The sequence below is a fragment of the Lytechinus pictus genome, chromosome 2 (genome assembly GCF_037042905.1).
Source record: "Lytechinus pictus isolate F3 Inbred chromosome 2, Lp3.0, whole genome shotgun sequence".
NCBI classification, from domain to species: domain Eukaryota; kingdom Metazoa; phylum Echinodermata; class Echinoidea; order Temnopleuroida; family Toxopneustidae; genus Lytechinus; species Lytechinus pictus.
The window spans coordinates 15,630,313-15,647,236 of NC_087246.1; the positions used below are offsets into that span (position 1 = coordinate 15,630,313).

At 36.6% G+C, this 16,924-nt stretch overlaps 1 protein-coding gene across 1 annotated transcript; it reads left to right on the plus strand.

Annotated features, from left to right (window-relative positions):
* Positions 1–623: 623 nt before the first annotated feature.
* On the plus strand, positions 624–16,152 carry LOC129274951 (2-Hydroxyacid oxidase 1-like). Its single transcript, XM_054911706.2, has 8 exons — positions 624–1,172; positions 4,342–4,493; positions 5,825–6,104; positions 6,519–6,691; positions 10,258–10,349; positions 12,400–12,561; positions 14,229–14,298; positions 15,006–16,152. The coding sequence occupies exons 1-8, from the start codon at positions 1,024–1,026 to the stop codon at positions 15,062–15,064; spliced, it is 1,137 nt and encodes a 378-aa protein (XP_054767681.2). The 5' UTR covers positions 624–1,023; the 3' UTR covers positions 15,065–16,152.
* Positions 16,153–16,924: the final 772 nt, after the last annotated feature.

Sequence of the window (16,924 nt, forward strand, 5' to 3'; positions counted from 1 at the left end):
ACGTGAAATGTAAATTCATTTATTTCACTAGCATTCCCTTAATAGATTTTCCCTTTTTTCCCTTTCTACTCCTTTCCTTCTACGATTTGGGAAGGGGGCATGTGCGTAATGCCCCCAGTGGGGTAACGTCACTGCATATATATGTTTATTTAAATATCCAAATATGCCTATATAGTGACAAACACATGCATATCATTCTTCACCCCAATATTCCGAAGGGGGGGGGGGGGCAAATAATTTGTAAAAACCTTTAGGGGCGCACCGTGTCGTCTCCTGAATATTTTTTTTTCATGTCTCGAGCAACTTTGGAGACCAGATTTGCGATGCCCGGGTTCGCGGTTAAATAACGCAAAGTTATGTAAGTGTATGTCAGACCCAGAATTCATTGCACCAAAAAAGGTGATTTCATGTACATTGTCAATACTACGCCACATTTAATATGACTAATAATTCATATATGAGTGATTATTTATCATTTAAGTGATACCAGTCATTATTTTGCTTTGATGCTGTTTATTACCAAAATAATATTTATATATGCAATCGCGTAGTAGATGTCATTTTCTATCATCGTGTGCAAATTTTCGTCGCGATCGCGCAACCCTCTACCGAGATCGGGGGGGGGGGGACATAATAAGAATGTAAATAGATTTCAGTCACCTTTGTGTAGTAGATATGCTGACTCAGCCGTCATACGACACCTTTTACGACTGAATTGACTTGTACCAAGTTCTCGATCATCATTCAAAAATTGTATACAAATAAGCATTTTAGCTGATGTACAGTAGTTTTACAATCAACTTTCCTGTAATTTTTTGTTCATCCCTGTGTATTGAAAATCAGCAGACCTGCAATGTTTCTTCTATATTCAACTTTTATGTGCCCCGGTATGTTTCCTGTCAGCACTCTTTACCTCTGTGACCTCAATACCCAACAGACCTTTGACAGCGATGCCCACTGAGCGGATGGAAAAGAAAATCCCAGTGAATTTAGTTCCCTTTGAGCAGTTAAGATAAACCCATCATGACCACATCATCAGGGACATCATTGACTACCATCGAAGAGTTTCGATGTCGAGCTAAGGAGCTGTTATCACCGGAAGGTTGGTCGTTTTATGACGATGCGTCGGGACGGAGGACGACGTACAATGATAGCATATCTGCCTTTGATCGGTATGTATTCATATACAACGTGTATAATCAAATAACATTTTCAGCATACTTTTCTGTTCTTATAGCTTATTGTTTGCCAGAGGCTTGTAAAAAATATTTATAATTCAATACTCTGTTGCCGTTTTTATCAGCCCATTGTCCTTGTTAAACAAACAAAATACAGTAAGTGATTTTGGTCTACTCATTTCACCAGTTAATAAACAATCATACACCACTTAATCCCCTAAATTATCTTGTTCTAAAGAAAATTTTGCCCAACTAACAATCCCTTACAATGTATGGCTATATACATGTAGATCTCTAGCTATACCGAGTGGGTAAACATTGACACCTCACAAATCCCAATTTATGGGGAAAATATGTCATGAATACGATAATCATTATATGGCCGGAAAAAATATCTTCTCCCAAATAATTTGATACCACTTATGTGGTATGATTCACGCTTGGATAATTAGTGTATGTATTCTTTGCAGTGATGTAAAGTTTGATTTGCTCCAAAGTAAGGCATGACTGCAAATACTGAATCCAGACGTCAATGATGTCAACATCCTACGAGAGTTGCATTACAATCCATTGCAAAACACCTTTTCAGTACTTAACATTAGAATTGTTTAATAAACACTTTTCTTAAGTTAATTTAATTGAAAAGGAATTTGTAAATATCTTTATTAACTCATGTAGGACATCATTGACATTTGGATTAATTCATTGCTGTCATTACTTTGGCGCAAATCGAATTTTACATTATTAATAGGGAAAAATACCTTCTGATTATCGCAGTGGAGCGTTATCTGGGAGAAGATGCTCTTTCAGACCATGTATAATGTCTTCTTGGCATACCCCCTCCCTCTAAATTGGGGATTCGTGGGGTGTCAATTTTTGTTTTACTCACACGGTAGATCACCATTTACAATATTAGTTTAGTGACATATAAATGGCGATTCTTTTAGTACACTTAGAACTGAAAAACAGTGTCAATAAAAAACAAACATTGCCTCTTCCAAAGTTCGTAATTCCATTATCAGCAAATGCCATGATGTCGTCGTCGTCGGAAGGGGGGTATCTTTGCACCCCCATATATATAAGCATGGAGACTGTTTGGAAAACATTTATACCCATGATCTTCTTTATTTCTGTCTCATGTAACCGTACGGCGAGTCGAAAACATCCGTTTTATTCATTCTTACAAAAAAAAATGTGTAAACGACTGTTTTCGACTCGCCTTACGTCCGCCGTAGAGCAAATGTGACTGAGGTAATCTTGCCCCACTGTCAAAATATCATGGTGTCGCCAATATACGCAGGTAAGCCTTTTGTGACACACCTCTATTTGTCACACAGCACAACAAACGACTCTGATAGCTCTGGAACATTAATCACCTACTTAACCTTGACCCGAGCAACACACATCCACAGCCACATGACGTTGGTCACGGCGGCCGGACGCGCGATTTCTTTTTTTCTTTTTTGTTTTGTTTGTTTCTTGTTTGATCTCACTGCTTCCTCCATGACATTGATTTTGACTTCATTCTATCTGACCCTTTCTAGGTATGAACTTTATTTGACCCCTTTCGGAGTAAAAACTTTAATCTATTCACCCATTTGTCATGTTTGTAGCTGAACTGTTGGCCTATATGCTATCGAAAAATTCTGAGTATATGCAGGCTGATTCGTGTGGGTATGGTTGGTGTGAGTGCATGGACTATTGAACTGCATTGGTGTTCTCAACAATCAAACTTTCGTAAATCTAGGACTGCAACAAAAAAAAGATGAACAAAGTTAATAGAACATTTTCTTCTAGCAACAACTCCTGAATACACGGGCCGCGGAACCGTGGGGCCCACTTTTTTTCCAAAACCGTGTACAAAAACGTAAAAATTACCATTATGATTGTGATTTTTTGCATGGTCAGCCCCCCACTTTTGGCTCAGCCCCCCCCCCCCCCCACTTTGAAAACCGTTCCGCGGCCCCTGGAATGCACATGCAGGAATTCTTCGCGAAAGTAATTCGTGTGAAATCCGTAAGGTGTTTTCACTGCAACTATGCACACTTAAAATATCGGCCTAGAGCACGCTTATTTTGTAAATATTTGTATTTATAATTGTGGAACATGATTTTTTTTCTGTTTGTAATCATAAGTCAGCTTGTTTGACTGACTTAGTATTTTCTTATGTGGATTTTATATTTTCAAAGGTGCAACATCGTCTCAAGCATTTGCTTATATTGTCATACCGCTACATGGCTGCCTCTTGTAAAATTTATACATTTCCCTTTGTGATGGTTACACTGTGTATATTGTCATGACATGCAGAAACAAATACATAAATGAATAAATAAAATAAATGAATAAAATATTTTTATAAAAAGGTCAAGTCCACTCCACCTTAAAGTTGATTTGAATGAATAGAGAAATATGAAAGAACCATACACACTTAAAATGTTGGGCAACATACCGTCCACTGTGTTGGGTAATGTTTGTAAGTTAAAAAAACAATATATATATATATATATATTCTCCGCAATTATTATCCAATTGAGCAAATTATTACCCAATTATTAGTTTTTATTACCCAATTCGGGCAGATTTTAACCAATAGTTGTGTGGACTGTGGACAGTATGTTGTCCAGGGTTAGTTTAATGTTGGGCATTTTTTGCCCCAACTATTTTAAGAGTGTAACGCTGAAAATCTAAAGAAAAATCTTATAAATCACAGATTTGTGATATTTCAATATTTTATTTGTATTTCATCCTATTAAATATAATAAACATTCAAATTTTTGCAGATTCAACCTTGAGGAAGCTTTTCATTCAACCGCAATATGCTGCAAGAATGGGAATTCAATAGTTCAGGGAGGAATTACACATTGTTTCACATTATGAGGAAAAATTAATATTTAATGTTTGTTTATTAAAATACAAAGTAAATAACGATCGAGCGATGTCATTGGTTCCCTTATTTGCATACCGACAATGACATCTATTTAGTGACATTAAGCCAAACCTTGAATTGTCATAACTTTTTACATTCAAAATTGATTGATTATATTTTTGATACACAAAAATTAATTTTGGGGATTCTTGGCCTTTATGGAGTGTATAAGGATATCTAATTTTTAGATGGATCGTATAATCTGAATGGATCAAAATATATTATTTTTTATTTTAGTTACGTGATTCGTCCTCGTATCCTTCGTGACGTCACGCAACGTTCATTGTCCACCACAGTATTGGGTCAACCAATCAGCATGCCTATATGTGTAGCACCGGCAGAAGCCCAACGGTTCGCCCATCCATCTGCCGAAGCAGAATCTGCAAAAGGTTGGTTGAAATCATTTGGGACAGACATCTCCACCCACACACACCACACCCACACATACACGCAACATCCAAGTCACATCCCTTTGCACAAGCTCACGCACACACACTTACACGATGTCACATCCCCACAACCATTCACGCACACTCACACACCCTGTCCTCATGTCCGTGGCGGATATAGCTTTTTGCTAGGGGGTTGACCAGTTGGTTTAAACCAAGTTTTTAAGTTACTTCTTTTTTTATACAAATCACTCTATAACCTAGCCCTAAAAAACTTTTCTGATTGTTTAGAAATCTATATGTCCCAGGGGCCGCTTCATAAAGCTGTTCGTAAGATAAGAGCGACTTTAAGAACGACTGGTGAACCTTTCTTACGCGCTAAACCATCGCCAATGAATATACCATTTACCACAAGAAAGGATCACCAGTCGTTCTTAAAGTCGCTCTTAACCTACGAACAGCTTTATGAAACACCCACCAGGTAGAAGAAATAGATCCTCTGAAGACCCACTTAAATTAACATATCTAACTAAAAGAAAACAGACCGGAGATAGAACATTTACCGTTGTATCCTCAATGGAATGGAACAAACTCCCTCTCACAATAAAGACAATCCCCAACAATTGAGTCATTTAAGAAGTCCCTTAAAAAAATGTTCTGGGCAACTGCTTTCATTTAATATGTCATTCTGATTTTTTGTTTGTATAAATATATAAATAAGTTAACTAAAATGGTGATCTTTTTAATTAATTTACAGGCTTTTGTGAACCAAGGCGTAATTATACTGTAAAATCTCGTTTATCCCCCTAAGGAGTCATTTTTCCTTTATTCTTCGTCAAAATATAATGTATGTCACATGAAAATGTTATTTACACATACTATAAGAGATGATTACCATGTAGGAAGTAGACTGACACTTGAAAAATAATTGAAGACCATACTGGAAGCCAAAATAACTATACATTATTGGAAAGATGTGGAGAATGACAATACAATGAAAGTTTCATGCATTTTCACTGCTTACCAGTGCGGGATTTTCCTTCAGTTATAATCACTCAAAATCGTGATCCTACACACTCTAACTTGCAAGGATTTAAAATAAATCTAAGACTGCACATTAGAATATAATGCCCCGAATACAAATGTGTATGTTTCATTGTTCATGCATTAGTCCCAAGTTGGCCGCGTAAGGAAAACAGGGATTTTCAGGGAAATTTCTTGTTATGAAGTTGGCTTGCTAATCTCTACCATAAAGTGTCAAATTTGATTCACACTATTAAATTACCAATGTTTTGATAAGCTCATATTTTAACTTGTCAATCGTATACCAGGAGCGGCCGAAGCTGACACCATGTACATTTTATCATGTCTATCTAATGCATCCATCGCTGAGGTTTCACAGGCAGCACCGAATGGGTTACGATGGTTGCAGTTATATCTCTTCAAGGATCTTCAGATCTCTGAACACATGGTCAAGGAGGCTGAGAAACAAGGATTCAAAGCTATCGTTCTCACAGTTGATTTACCTCTTTGGGGAGACTATTCATTCTATAAATCTTCGCATGCAACATCTTCTTCAACATCGAGATACTATGGAGATCCAAGTCTGAGGTATGATGATATTGAAATTTGAAAAGTATTCATGTATAAAACTGCATGTGCATAACATTACGAATCAATATCAAAACAAAAGATTCACATTGGTTTCGATCGGGGAAGGGGGAAGTTTGACACTCTTTATTGTTGTCTATCAGGGAGAGGTTTGTTTTTTGTTTCTTTTTTTTATAGTTTAGATGTATTGGAGACGTGCTACATAGGCACAAATTCATACTTATCATCAATCCATCCGGCAGCTCATGCAGTTCTAGCTAATAGGCTCATTTAATTCAGAAATGCAGGAAAACAATGATAGAAGAAAGAGAAGGAAAATAAGCTATGCACCGGGCTTTACTGTTGATGAGACTTGTCCCCCAAATTAAAACAGCAGGCATTGGTTTTATTCAACTCTCTCATTATTTCATGTAGACCAGCAAATTTACGTTTGGATATACCAGAATTGCGTGAAGCTATCCGTTCAGGTGATGTCAACTTACGTCGTTACATGGCTACAAATTACGAATCACCTAAAACATGGGATGACATCAAGTGGCTCAAGACAATCACATCACTCCCGATTGTACTTAAGGGTATCCTGACAGGTAGGCAACAGTGGCGTAGCTACGGGGGGGGGGGGGGGGCGGGGGGCACGTGCCCCCCCCCCCAGGTGTCCCCCTGAAAAAATTGGCAGAGCAAAAAGAGAGAGAGAGAGAGAGAGAGAGAGAGAAAGAAGAAAAGAAAAAAGGAAAAGAAGGAGAAAGACAGAAGAAAAAAGAAGAGGAAAATAAGAGGAGGAAGACGAGTGAATGAAATAATGTGAGGGGAAGACTTGCAAAAAATAAACAAAAACAAATCTTTCATGTAACTATACACAACAAAAAAAGTAAGTCCCCCCTTAAACAAACATCAATAATTATCGAGCCAATGCAAGTTTTTAATATATTTTTACATGAGCGTGTAGGTAATTTTATAAGCTACCCTCTGAGTAAATGTTATGGACGTATTTTACGTCATGCTTCAGTGAGCACCGCCAGAAGGCAAAAATGTCACTTTTCAAAAGTCACAAGCCAAATATCATGACTTTGATTCCACTTCTTTGGAACGAATTCCAAATTCTCATCATGAAAAATAGTCAGAAGGCTTGTAAAAGGTACTTTCTAAAAGACGCTACAACTTATTTGGCTAAATTTCACGGTTGAATAAAACACAAGTCCAAATTTGCTATAAATGGATTTTTTACACATTTCTATCGATAAAAATGATCGAATATGATGACAATTATTTTTGGGAAGAGTATCTTCAACAATATTCATCATTTCACTGTTCAATGAACATTTATTGAAAACAAAAATACGATTTTCAAATATCATAGGCAAGTATTGTTTAATTTTGGTAACTGAAAATGATTTTTTTAAAAACTTTTTCGTGATGTTCATGACCAGTTAACATGCTTCAATGATTCAAACGCGTTTAATTAAATATTCATGCTTGCATGAACATGTGGAATGTGATTAGCTCTTTTTTACGTTATTGGAAAAAAATGCAATAGCTAACTATGGATATCTGTCACAAACCTCCTTGCATAGTTCATTTGATTTGATTTTTATGAAATTCCCGATGTCTAATGCATAAGTAAGCACACAATATTCGAAAATTATGCAAATGAGAAGAAAGTTCAAGGCCTTGGCCCCACTCTGTGCCGTATCGAATGGTTATTTTTGTGTGCGCGCCTTTTGGATAGTGTTACTCTGAAGCCATGTGCGAAGTTTTATGAAATAACTGTAGGCAGAAGTAACAAAAACCGTCCATGAAACAAACCCTCATATCACATTAATTTTTGTTAAAATTTTGACTTCCTCTCTCATAGACATTGTGTACATTATGGGTGCATATGTTTAAGAATAAGGAACCCCTTATTCAATATGGTGGAACTTTTTTTTTAAAGGCTGTCTTTAGCGATGTCATTTGGCAGTAATGTTTATCAACCTATGGGCAGAATCATGTGCAAAAATGAAATCGATATGTTTATTTATGGATGAGTGAGCACGCATCAAAGTGGGAAAAGGGGTATTTTCAATGTCACAGACTCATTTTAAAGGGTAATAAAGTAAATATTGGGGGCAAATTCGGTTTCAAATGTGACTTAATCGCTGTTGTTTTTATCATCCATCATTTCTATCACCACACACTTTCCGAAATTTTGACATTTTCATGGTTGAGCGAGCACATTCGAAAACTTGGGAATGAAGACTCTTTATACTGCATAAATGTATTATTTTCCGAACAATTTATCGGGATCAGTTGAATTTATGGACAAATCAGTGGTGGATCCAGAATTTTAGAATGGGGGAGGGGCCTATAATCGGGGGAGCCACCAACATTGTCAAATTTTAACATGTTTTACAAGTTGTAGAGGATACTACCATAAACCCCTATCGTCACAATACATTGTGTTCACTCAACCATAAACATACGATATCACAATTATTGTGTGTGGAGTGGCTAAATGATGGATAGTTAAACAGCATTAACACCATAAAATTCACCTAAAAACAATTTTTGCCCAACTTTGTATTTACACAGTCTGAAAAACGACTCTTGTGACTTTCAAAAATTGTCATTTTTAATTCAATCTTTAATTACTCATGCATGACTAAACCGATCAATTTCATTTTTCCCAAGGAGTTGCTTAATGAGTGTAGAAAACCACTTACGAAATATCATATCTCAAAATAATTCCGTTCAAAAGTTACAGCAATTCGATTAAGGGGGGACTTACTTTTTTTGTTGTGTATATATAAAATTTTTGCTTGCGCTTCGCGCCAGAATTGCCTGTTCAATGAGATTCATATCTTGCTCAATAGGCTGATATGGAGCAAGTTTTGAAGTCAATATACAAAACATATTTTAGCTCGGACATCGAGCTTTCATTATTATTTTTTCATTTACAAATTTAAGTGCTTTGTAAAATGTCCGTTTTATGGTCTACATATCAACATTTTAAGCTCACGCTGCGTGGTCACATTGTTTGATTTGCCAAGTTCCTATTGTCTTCGTGTATTTCATAAAGTTACATTAAACAAATGTATTCAGAATGCCCAGATTCTAGGTCTAAGTCTAAAACATGCGCGATAGCCTGCATGTTCTTTATTTAAAATGTACTTAAATTATCCAGTTTCAGATCAGAATATCAATAATTGTTTGCTCACGTTCACGATCGCATTATTAACGATACCCAATTAACTATATCCTATTCATGATTTACAAAATATGAATAGAGTGTCCCGCTTTTAGGTTTAAAATATCAATTTTCTTCCTCTCGCGCTTCACACTCGCATCAATCGTTTAGTTACATACCTATCCCATTTATTAATACAAAAAGTGCTTAGAATGACAATTTTTAGGTCGGAATGTCAAAAAAATTTGCTCGCGCTTCGCGCTCCCATTATTGAAATATATACCGTCTTCGTTGGTAACTGTAAGCAGTCTTTAACAGGTCCCTGTTCGATAATGCTAGAACAGTTATTAAAATATTCTGTTCGCAGTAATCATCTAGTTACATACACATCTTGTTCAGGATCACACATTACATTGCACAGAATATTAAATTTTCAGGACAAAATACATGGCTTATGAGATTATTTCATGTTTATGTTGTTTTATAAGAATAAAACTATAAGAAGTGACTGATTAGGGAAAATAAAGGTGAAGATAATTCCGGGCCCCGTCCCCTATTGGCGAAAGTCGGATCCGCCCTTGTGACACATTCACACACACCAGAAAATAAGGACCCCCCAGTGCCCCCCAGGAAAAAAATCCTAGCTACGCCACTGGAAGACAACATTTAATTTCACATTTAAAGCCATTGCATTTAAAACTTAAACAACAGTGTCATATCATCACCTAACCAAGGCTAGTTTAACAGAGACAAACATTTAATAAGACCCTTTAGGAGAAAAAAAAACTTACGGCTGCTGTGTCAGTCATGTTCTAACTGACATACGGTATACGATTCCGCTCCTGATTTATCTTGTGACGAAGTATAGTGTAGCTTTTCAAAAACCGAACTACTGGGCTGAATTCCGTTTTTGCTTTTCGATGATTGGAACGGAAAAACGAATTATCCATTCGTATCTTGATTGCCCTCCCACATTGATTATTGTTACAGGTGATGCTGCTAGAGAAGCAGCTGATGCTGGTGTTTCTGGAATCATCGTATCAGCTCATGGTGGAAGGCATATGGATGGGGTCCCTGCTCCGGTATGTTAGCGCCCCCCCCCCCCCATCTGACCACCTTTACAAAGAAATTTTCATCATCGAGTTTATATCGCCCGTTATGATTTGGTTGGTTCTGTAAATCAATGAGAACACTCGATTTTCCATTCCTAAAACAAAATGGTTATTTTATTCCATCTTCTTGCTCACCGTCTCTATCTTTCAGTCAACCCCAACGAAAAGGTGATTTTAATAAAACAAGAAAAATCCAACAAGCATAACACTGAAAAATTCATCAAAATTGGATGTAAAATAAGAATGTTTTGACATTCTAATTTTTTTGCACATCCCTTGATAGGCAGTGAGGGGACTGACAATATCACACACTCACTATTGCTTTTATATTTTCATGAAATATGAAATATTCTTAATTTTCTCCACATTCCTGTAAACAAAGTTTTATTTTATTGAAAATGTGGAATCCCCATTGTTTTAACATTTTATGGATCAGTTACAATGGTCCCTATTGTCAATTCTGTAAAAATTAAAATATTGTGAAATTCAAACAATAAAAAACAAAAGAAATAGTGAGTGAGGGATAACATCAAGTCTTTCATTTGCATACGACTGAGTTGTGCATATAACTCAGGGGCGGCGATCCTGGGGAGCCGGGGGCACAATGCCCCCTCCACTTTTTGAAGCCCTGAAAAGGTGCCCTTTTTATGCAAGAAAAATGTGCTCCTTTCACCTGAGGAGGACCCGTTTTAGGTGTTACCAAGTGCCCTTTCTCGGATAAGTGCCAATATTTTACCCAAAAAATGCCCCCTCTCGAAAGTATTATGTGCCCCTTTCACATGAGGGCCTGCTTTATGTGATAACAAGTGCCATTTTTCGTATATCATGGCCATTTTTTACAAAAATGCCCCCCCCCCCCCACGAACGTGTTCAGTGCCTTTTCACCTGAGAAGGACTCGTTTTATGTGTGAGCAAGTGCCCCTTGCCTTCTAGTAAGTGAACTTTCTAAATTCATTGCCCCTTATACCTGAGAAAATTACCCCTCACAAACGTGCTCTGTGCCTCTTTTACCTGAGAAGGGCCCGTTTATGTGTTAATGAGTGCCCCTTGAAACAAGAAAATAATATTCCCATTTCTTTATGTTACTGCTTATGAATGAAAAAATTGTAAGAGTAATCCTAATCTATCACAAAATTGGATTTTCATTACAAAAGTGTCAAAATATTTGCTCGCTCGCATTCTTATAAATTTTACGTGATGCGACATATCTAGCCCCCTGAAAATTTTGCGCCCATTTACGCCACTGTAGATAAGTAATCTTTGTTTGTTTTAAGATAGTACTTTTTTTTCCTTCTGCCCCCTCCCCCCACTTTCAACTTCGCTCCGCCGCCGATTTTGATGAACTTTTCAGCATTATGCTTGTTTGATTTTACTCTATTGATTCAAATCAACATTTTTTGCGGGTGGACTCGACCTTTAAGTTTAAAACCTCTTGGGCTGTTTTATCGGGTGAGCGAAAGACAAACTCCATCTCAGTAAAAATAAAATATGTTGTAAGATTTATTCTATCTTTTATTTTTCATTATTGTTCATACAAAGTTCGAATAATTGATTTCCACTTGGAAAACTCATGATTCTGTCATGAAATATCAATATTGATGGTATAAAAGATCCCGTCTCTAACTGGGGGCAGACAACTGCCATCACAAAAAGCCGTACACGAAAAAAAAAGAGAATGCTAAGACAGATGTTATCTTCTCTCCATTTTTATTCAACTTGTACGCTGTTGATATTCATAGGAATTACACATATAAGTCGTGTATTTACTTCAAACAACTATTTATATACCACGATGATGAAAGGTTAAGTAGCCTCTCTAGGGTGAATATAATTTTCTTCACTCATGTGATACTGTAACACTTGAAAAGGCGTTTGGCCAGCAGACATGGCAGATGGAAGGATATAACAATAATGAAATACACATATATTTCATTAAATTCTCTGCAACGATTTTCCAGAAACCGTCTCTTAATTGGTTTAAAATTAAACGTACATTTCTAATATAATTATATCTTTGCAGTTAGACGTCTTACCAGAAGTTGTATCAGCTGTCAAAGGTCGTGATGTTGAGGTTTACATGGATGGAGGGATTCGATCAGGAACCGATGTCCTCAAAGCTCTAGGATTGGGAGCAAGGGCTGTACTGATCGGTAGACCAGCACTCTGGGGACTAGCTTGTGATGTAAGTGGGGGATGGGCATGGGCGGAAATCTCTCCCAAAATATAGGGGGGAACCAGGGGCGGATTTGACAAGCACAAAAAAGTTTATCACCCAAAATGTAACGTCATTTCGTTAAAAAAAATTGACAAGCCAAAAAAAAAGGTTATCACAAAAAATGTAAGGTCATTTGTCATTTTTTAATGATGTACAGAAGCGGATCTAGAGGGGGGGTTGGGGGGGTTGCAACCCCCCAAAAAAAAAAATCCGGGGACCATTTTTTTAAATCTTATCTTTTTTTTTAAACTTGTAATTTTATTTTATTCTATTTTCATGTATTTATTCCATTTTCACACACAGATTTTCAAAAAATTTCCCTACTGTGGGAGGGGGTGGGAGGGGGGACACCCCCCTCCCACACCCTCCCCCCTCGCTCGCTCCGCTCGCTTGGACTCGGTCGCTACGCTCCCTCGCATACCACCCCAACCCCCCCTTTATAAAAAGCTGGATCCGCCCCTGATGTATGTCCCCCCTGGGATTTCTGCCTATGGGGATGGGTACAACAAAATAATACAGATCAGTTTTAAACATAATTACAGACTTGACCTTGAGCTGGACCCAGCCAAGGCAGCTGATTATTTTAATTGAAGCGCAAACTTAACGATTGCAAATGTCATCACGAAAATGTCTGTCGATTAATCTTTAGTATTTTCGTCCGTATATTAATTTGCAAATTGGCGTGTGAATTGATATGAGGTTAAAATGTTTGATTTTGATACTACCGACAAAGTCTATGGATGCCTACATGTCATCCTGTTTAGAATATTGACAACAGTTATTCTGTCTATAGTATTATTCATTTCTGTCTATTCATTTCTGTTATTCTGTCTATAGTCTATAGTATTATTCATTTATCGATCACATACATGTCACTTAGTCACTTATAAACAGAGAACGTCTAAAATCTCATTCGTTCTCGTGTAGTTTATGTCCAAAGAGTAACGCAGCATTATTACGAATCAAATCTCTCGAATCATTCATACCATACGTGTTGCTAGATGTAGCCACTTATACTTGGACTCGCTAGGTACTGTATTCTATTCCGACGATAAGTACTTTATTCCAGTGGCGGATCCGGGTGTGCCCCCCCCCCCCATTGGCAGGGCCCTGGGAACGATTATTTTAGTGGGGGTTGTTAAGGGTGCTGATGTGAATTTGAAAAGCAAAAAAAAAAAAATCACTACTAAATGGAAGTCAAATTGGTCCCGAGACCCCCGCTTCGCGGCACCCCCGCTTCCCAGGGCCATGGCCCATTGAGAGCCATAATCAACATTTTTAAAGTAAATGTTCTTACACAAGTGTGCCCCCCCCCCCTTTGAAAGGTATATCTTTAATGGAAATACGCCGTTCATACGGACCGAAGTGAAGACATTTATTTTTATATATTTTTTTATTATTATGTTGCTCTTCAATTTTTTCTCGGGAAAATGTGCCCCCCTTTTGGATAATCCTGGATCCGCCCCTGCTTTATACCTTAAACTGAGATATACAGAGGAACATCTGATTAAAGTTACTACACATGTAGAAGTCATGAAATACTGCTCTAATTTCATGTTAAATCTATAACATAATTATTACGACTTGGTATAATTCCATTCATATAATTTTGCAATTCGTTACTTTATACGCAGGGTGCAGATGGAGTCAATAAGGTATTATCGATCTTACGGTTTGAATTGGACTCTGCTCTGGGCATTTCAGGTCAGTTTTACATTTCGCATTGTTAAGTCATTTAGTATGATGCAGGTTCATGGGGGTATTGTTTTTATATATTTATTCATTAATTTGTGTCATTAAAGAATATATACAATTATATTTTTGTATATAAAAATATACAAAAATGTTTCAGGAAAAAAGGTAAAAGGAAAACAGATTTGGTTGGAAGGCCCACCACTCTATTATCTTCCATGAGGTCCAAATGGAAATCGATCCAAGTGAATCGGTATGTGTGTGTGTGTGTGTGTAGTGTGTGTATGTGTGGAGGTGATGAGAATTTTTGCACACACTGAGAACAGTGGGCGCAGCCCCCTTACCCCCCCCCCAAAAAAAAAAAAAAAAAAAAAAGTGCAGTATTGATACGATTTCAGAGTAGGTCTAGTATGCATGCCATTCCGAAATCACAGAGTTGCAGCTCGGCTGGTCAGCCTACACTCCGGGCCTACACTGTAAAAGCTGTACGATGTATAAGAGGTACAAGATTTTCAAATACGAAGTTTGAGCTAAAAACAGTTTTTTAAATGACAACCGGTAATTACAGTATCATAGTGGGTGTCAAACTAACACCATATTAACCATTGATGTAAAATGCTTAGTGAGGTCCTCAAGTTGTGTGGGTTTAAAACCAAAGCTTGTGCGGTACTAATCAGATGTCTGTGTTTCACATATTGTATTTATTTTATATTTCACAGGTTGCACCAATGTCCAAGACATTCCGTCATCATTGATAGCTCGAAAATCTTACCTCTGAACACTGGCGTACCTAGGATTTTCCAGAAGGGGAGGGGCAAATTTTCTGGAGGATATTTTGTCTGCGAAAAAATTTGACAAGCAAAAAAAAAAGGTCTTCAACCAAAAATAAAGGATTTCTTACCAGAAAAAAAATTTGACAAGCAAAAAAAAAAAAAAAGTCTTCAACCACAACCTGTATCAGTTGTGACTCGTCAGGGGGGCAGGGATACGTCCCCTGCATGAGTTGTGACTCGTCAGGGGGCAGTCTCCCCCTGCCCCCCCCCCCCTTAGGTACGCTAGTGCCTCTGAATGTCTGCCGAACTCGGCCTTCCACGGCTTAAGATCCCGACCACCATCAAGAATATCCTGGAAGAATGAATGATACAAAGCCCTTTAATTACCCATCCGCAGAATCGGAATCATTTAGTCAAGATTATTTGCAATATATATCCTTACTCCTCACACAATATAGGCACATTCTCAGGCAAATACACCCACATTCCAACATCATCGTCTCGCCAACACTCACCCACACAAAAACGCACACACTCATATACACACCGCACACACACACACACACACAAATTATTTAAATTTGTATTTTATTCATTTAATCACGGTTAAAAAGCCTGCTTCCAGCTAAAAGCTGCTTTTTCAACAAGGCCGTGAACAACTGAATGCAAATAAAACAAAAATGAAATTGACTTTACAAAATTGATCAAAGAAAAAAAATAATGCAAAAATAATATTAACAATAGAAAAATTGAAGTAAACAAAATTGAAAAGTTAAAGAAACGAAATAGTATACAAATTAATGTCAAATTCAAAATGAATAAAAGCGAAAATGACGGTAACTTAATACAGTTTGTCGGTCTATGTTTCTGAGAAGATATTCTCTTTATTTAAGTGTGATTCGGCTAAGTAAGTGGGCCTAGATTATTGACTGTGGTAAAAATTGACTGATTGATTGATCAACCTTTAAAATGTGATATACAGCCGTGACGATTATACAGGCTGAAAGGAAACGCTCAAACACACACCTCCACCTATCGTTTGAAGTCGAGTAAAAAGTCAATAAAAAGTAGAGTGCACTCTGACACTACAGTGTCCGCCATCGCGCCGCTTCATTTGGCAAAGGAATAAGAATATACCCTTAGATTTGGATTATTTTTTAATGATACTGATATATATATATATATATATATATATATATATATATATATATATATATATATATATATATATATGTATATATATAAAGGTAAATATATAAATGTAAAGGTAGACGGAAAAGCAATGAATTTTTTGAATGACTGTTTTCTGTTAATAATATTATACCCCTTCATGTGATGTAACAAGTTTGATCATACTGTACATATATATATGTTTGCATATATATATATATATATATATATATATATATATATATATATATATATGTTTGTATATATATATATATATATAGTTATAGTTATAGTTTTATATATATATATAGTTATACATATATATAGTTATATACACATATATATATACATTTATATATATATATATATAAATGTTTATATGATAATGCATCATTTATATAACTGCATTGTATTGTATATGTGTTTAATAGAAATTGGTTTGTAAGAGTGAATCAAAATTATTTGGCCTGCAATCCTGTACACTTTTAATCAATATGTAGGCCTATGCTCTATTTATCAATTTTTTAATGTTGGCTAATCTGAGTACTGAAGTGCTTTTATAGTTCTAATCTGCAAATTGTTTCTAATGACTTTTTACGGTCCTAAATACCGGAATTCTCTCAGCAATGACATTATAAATGCCGCTAGTTTGAATTGTTTTAAATGAAGCTAAAAAAAGAAAAAGCGATCGGTAG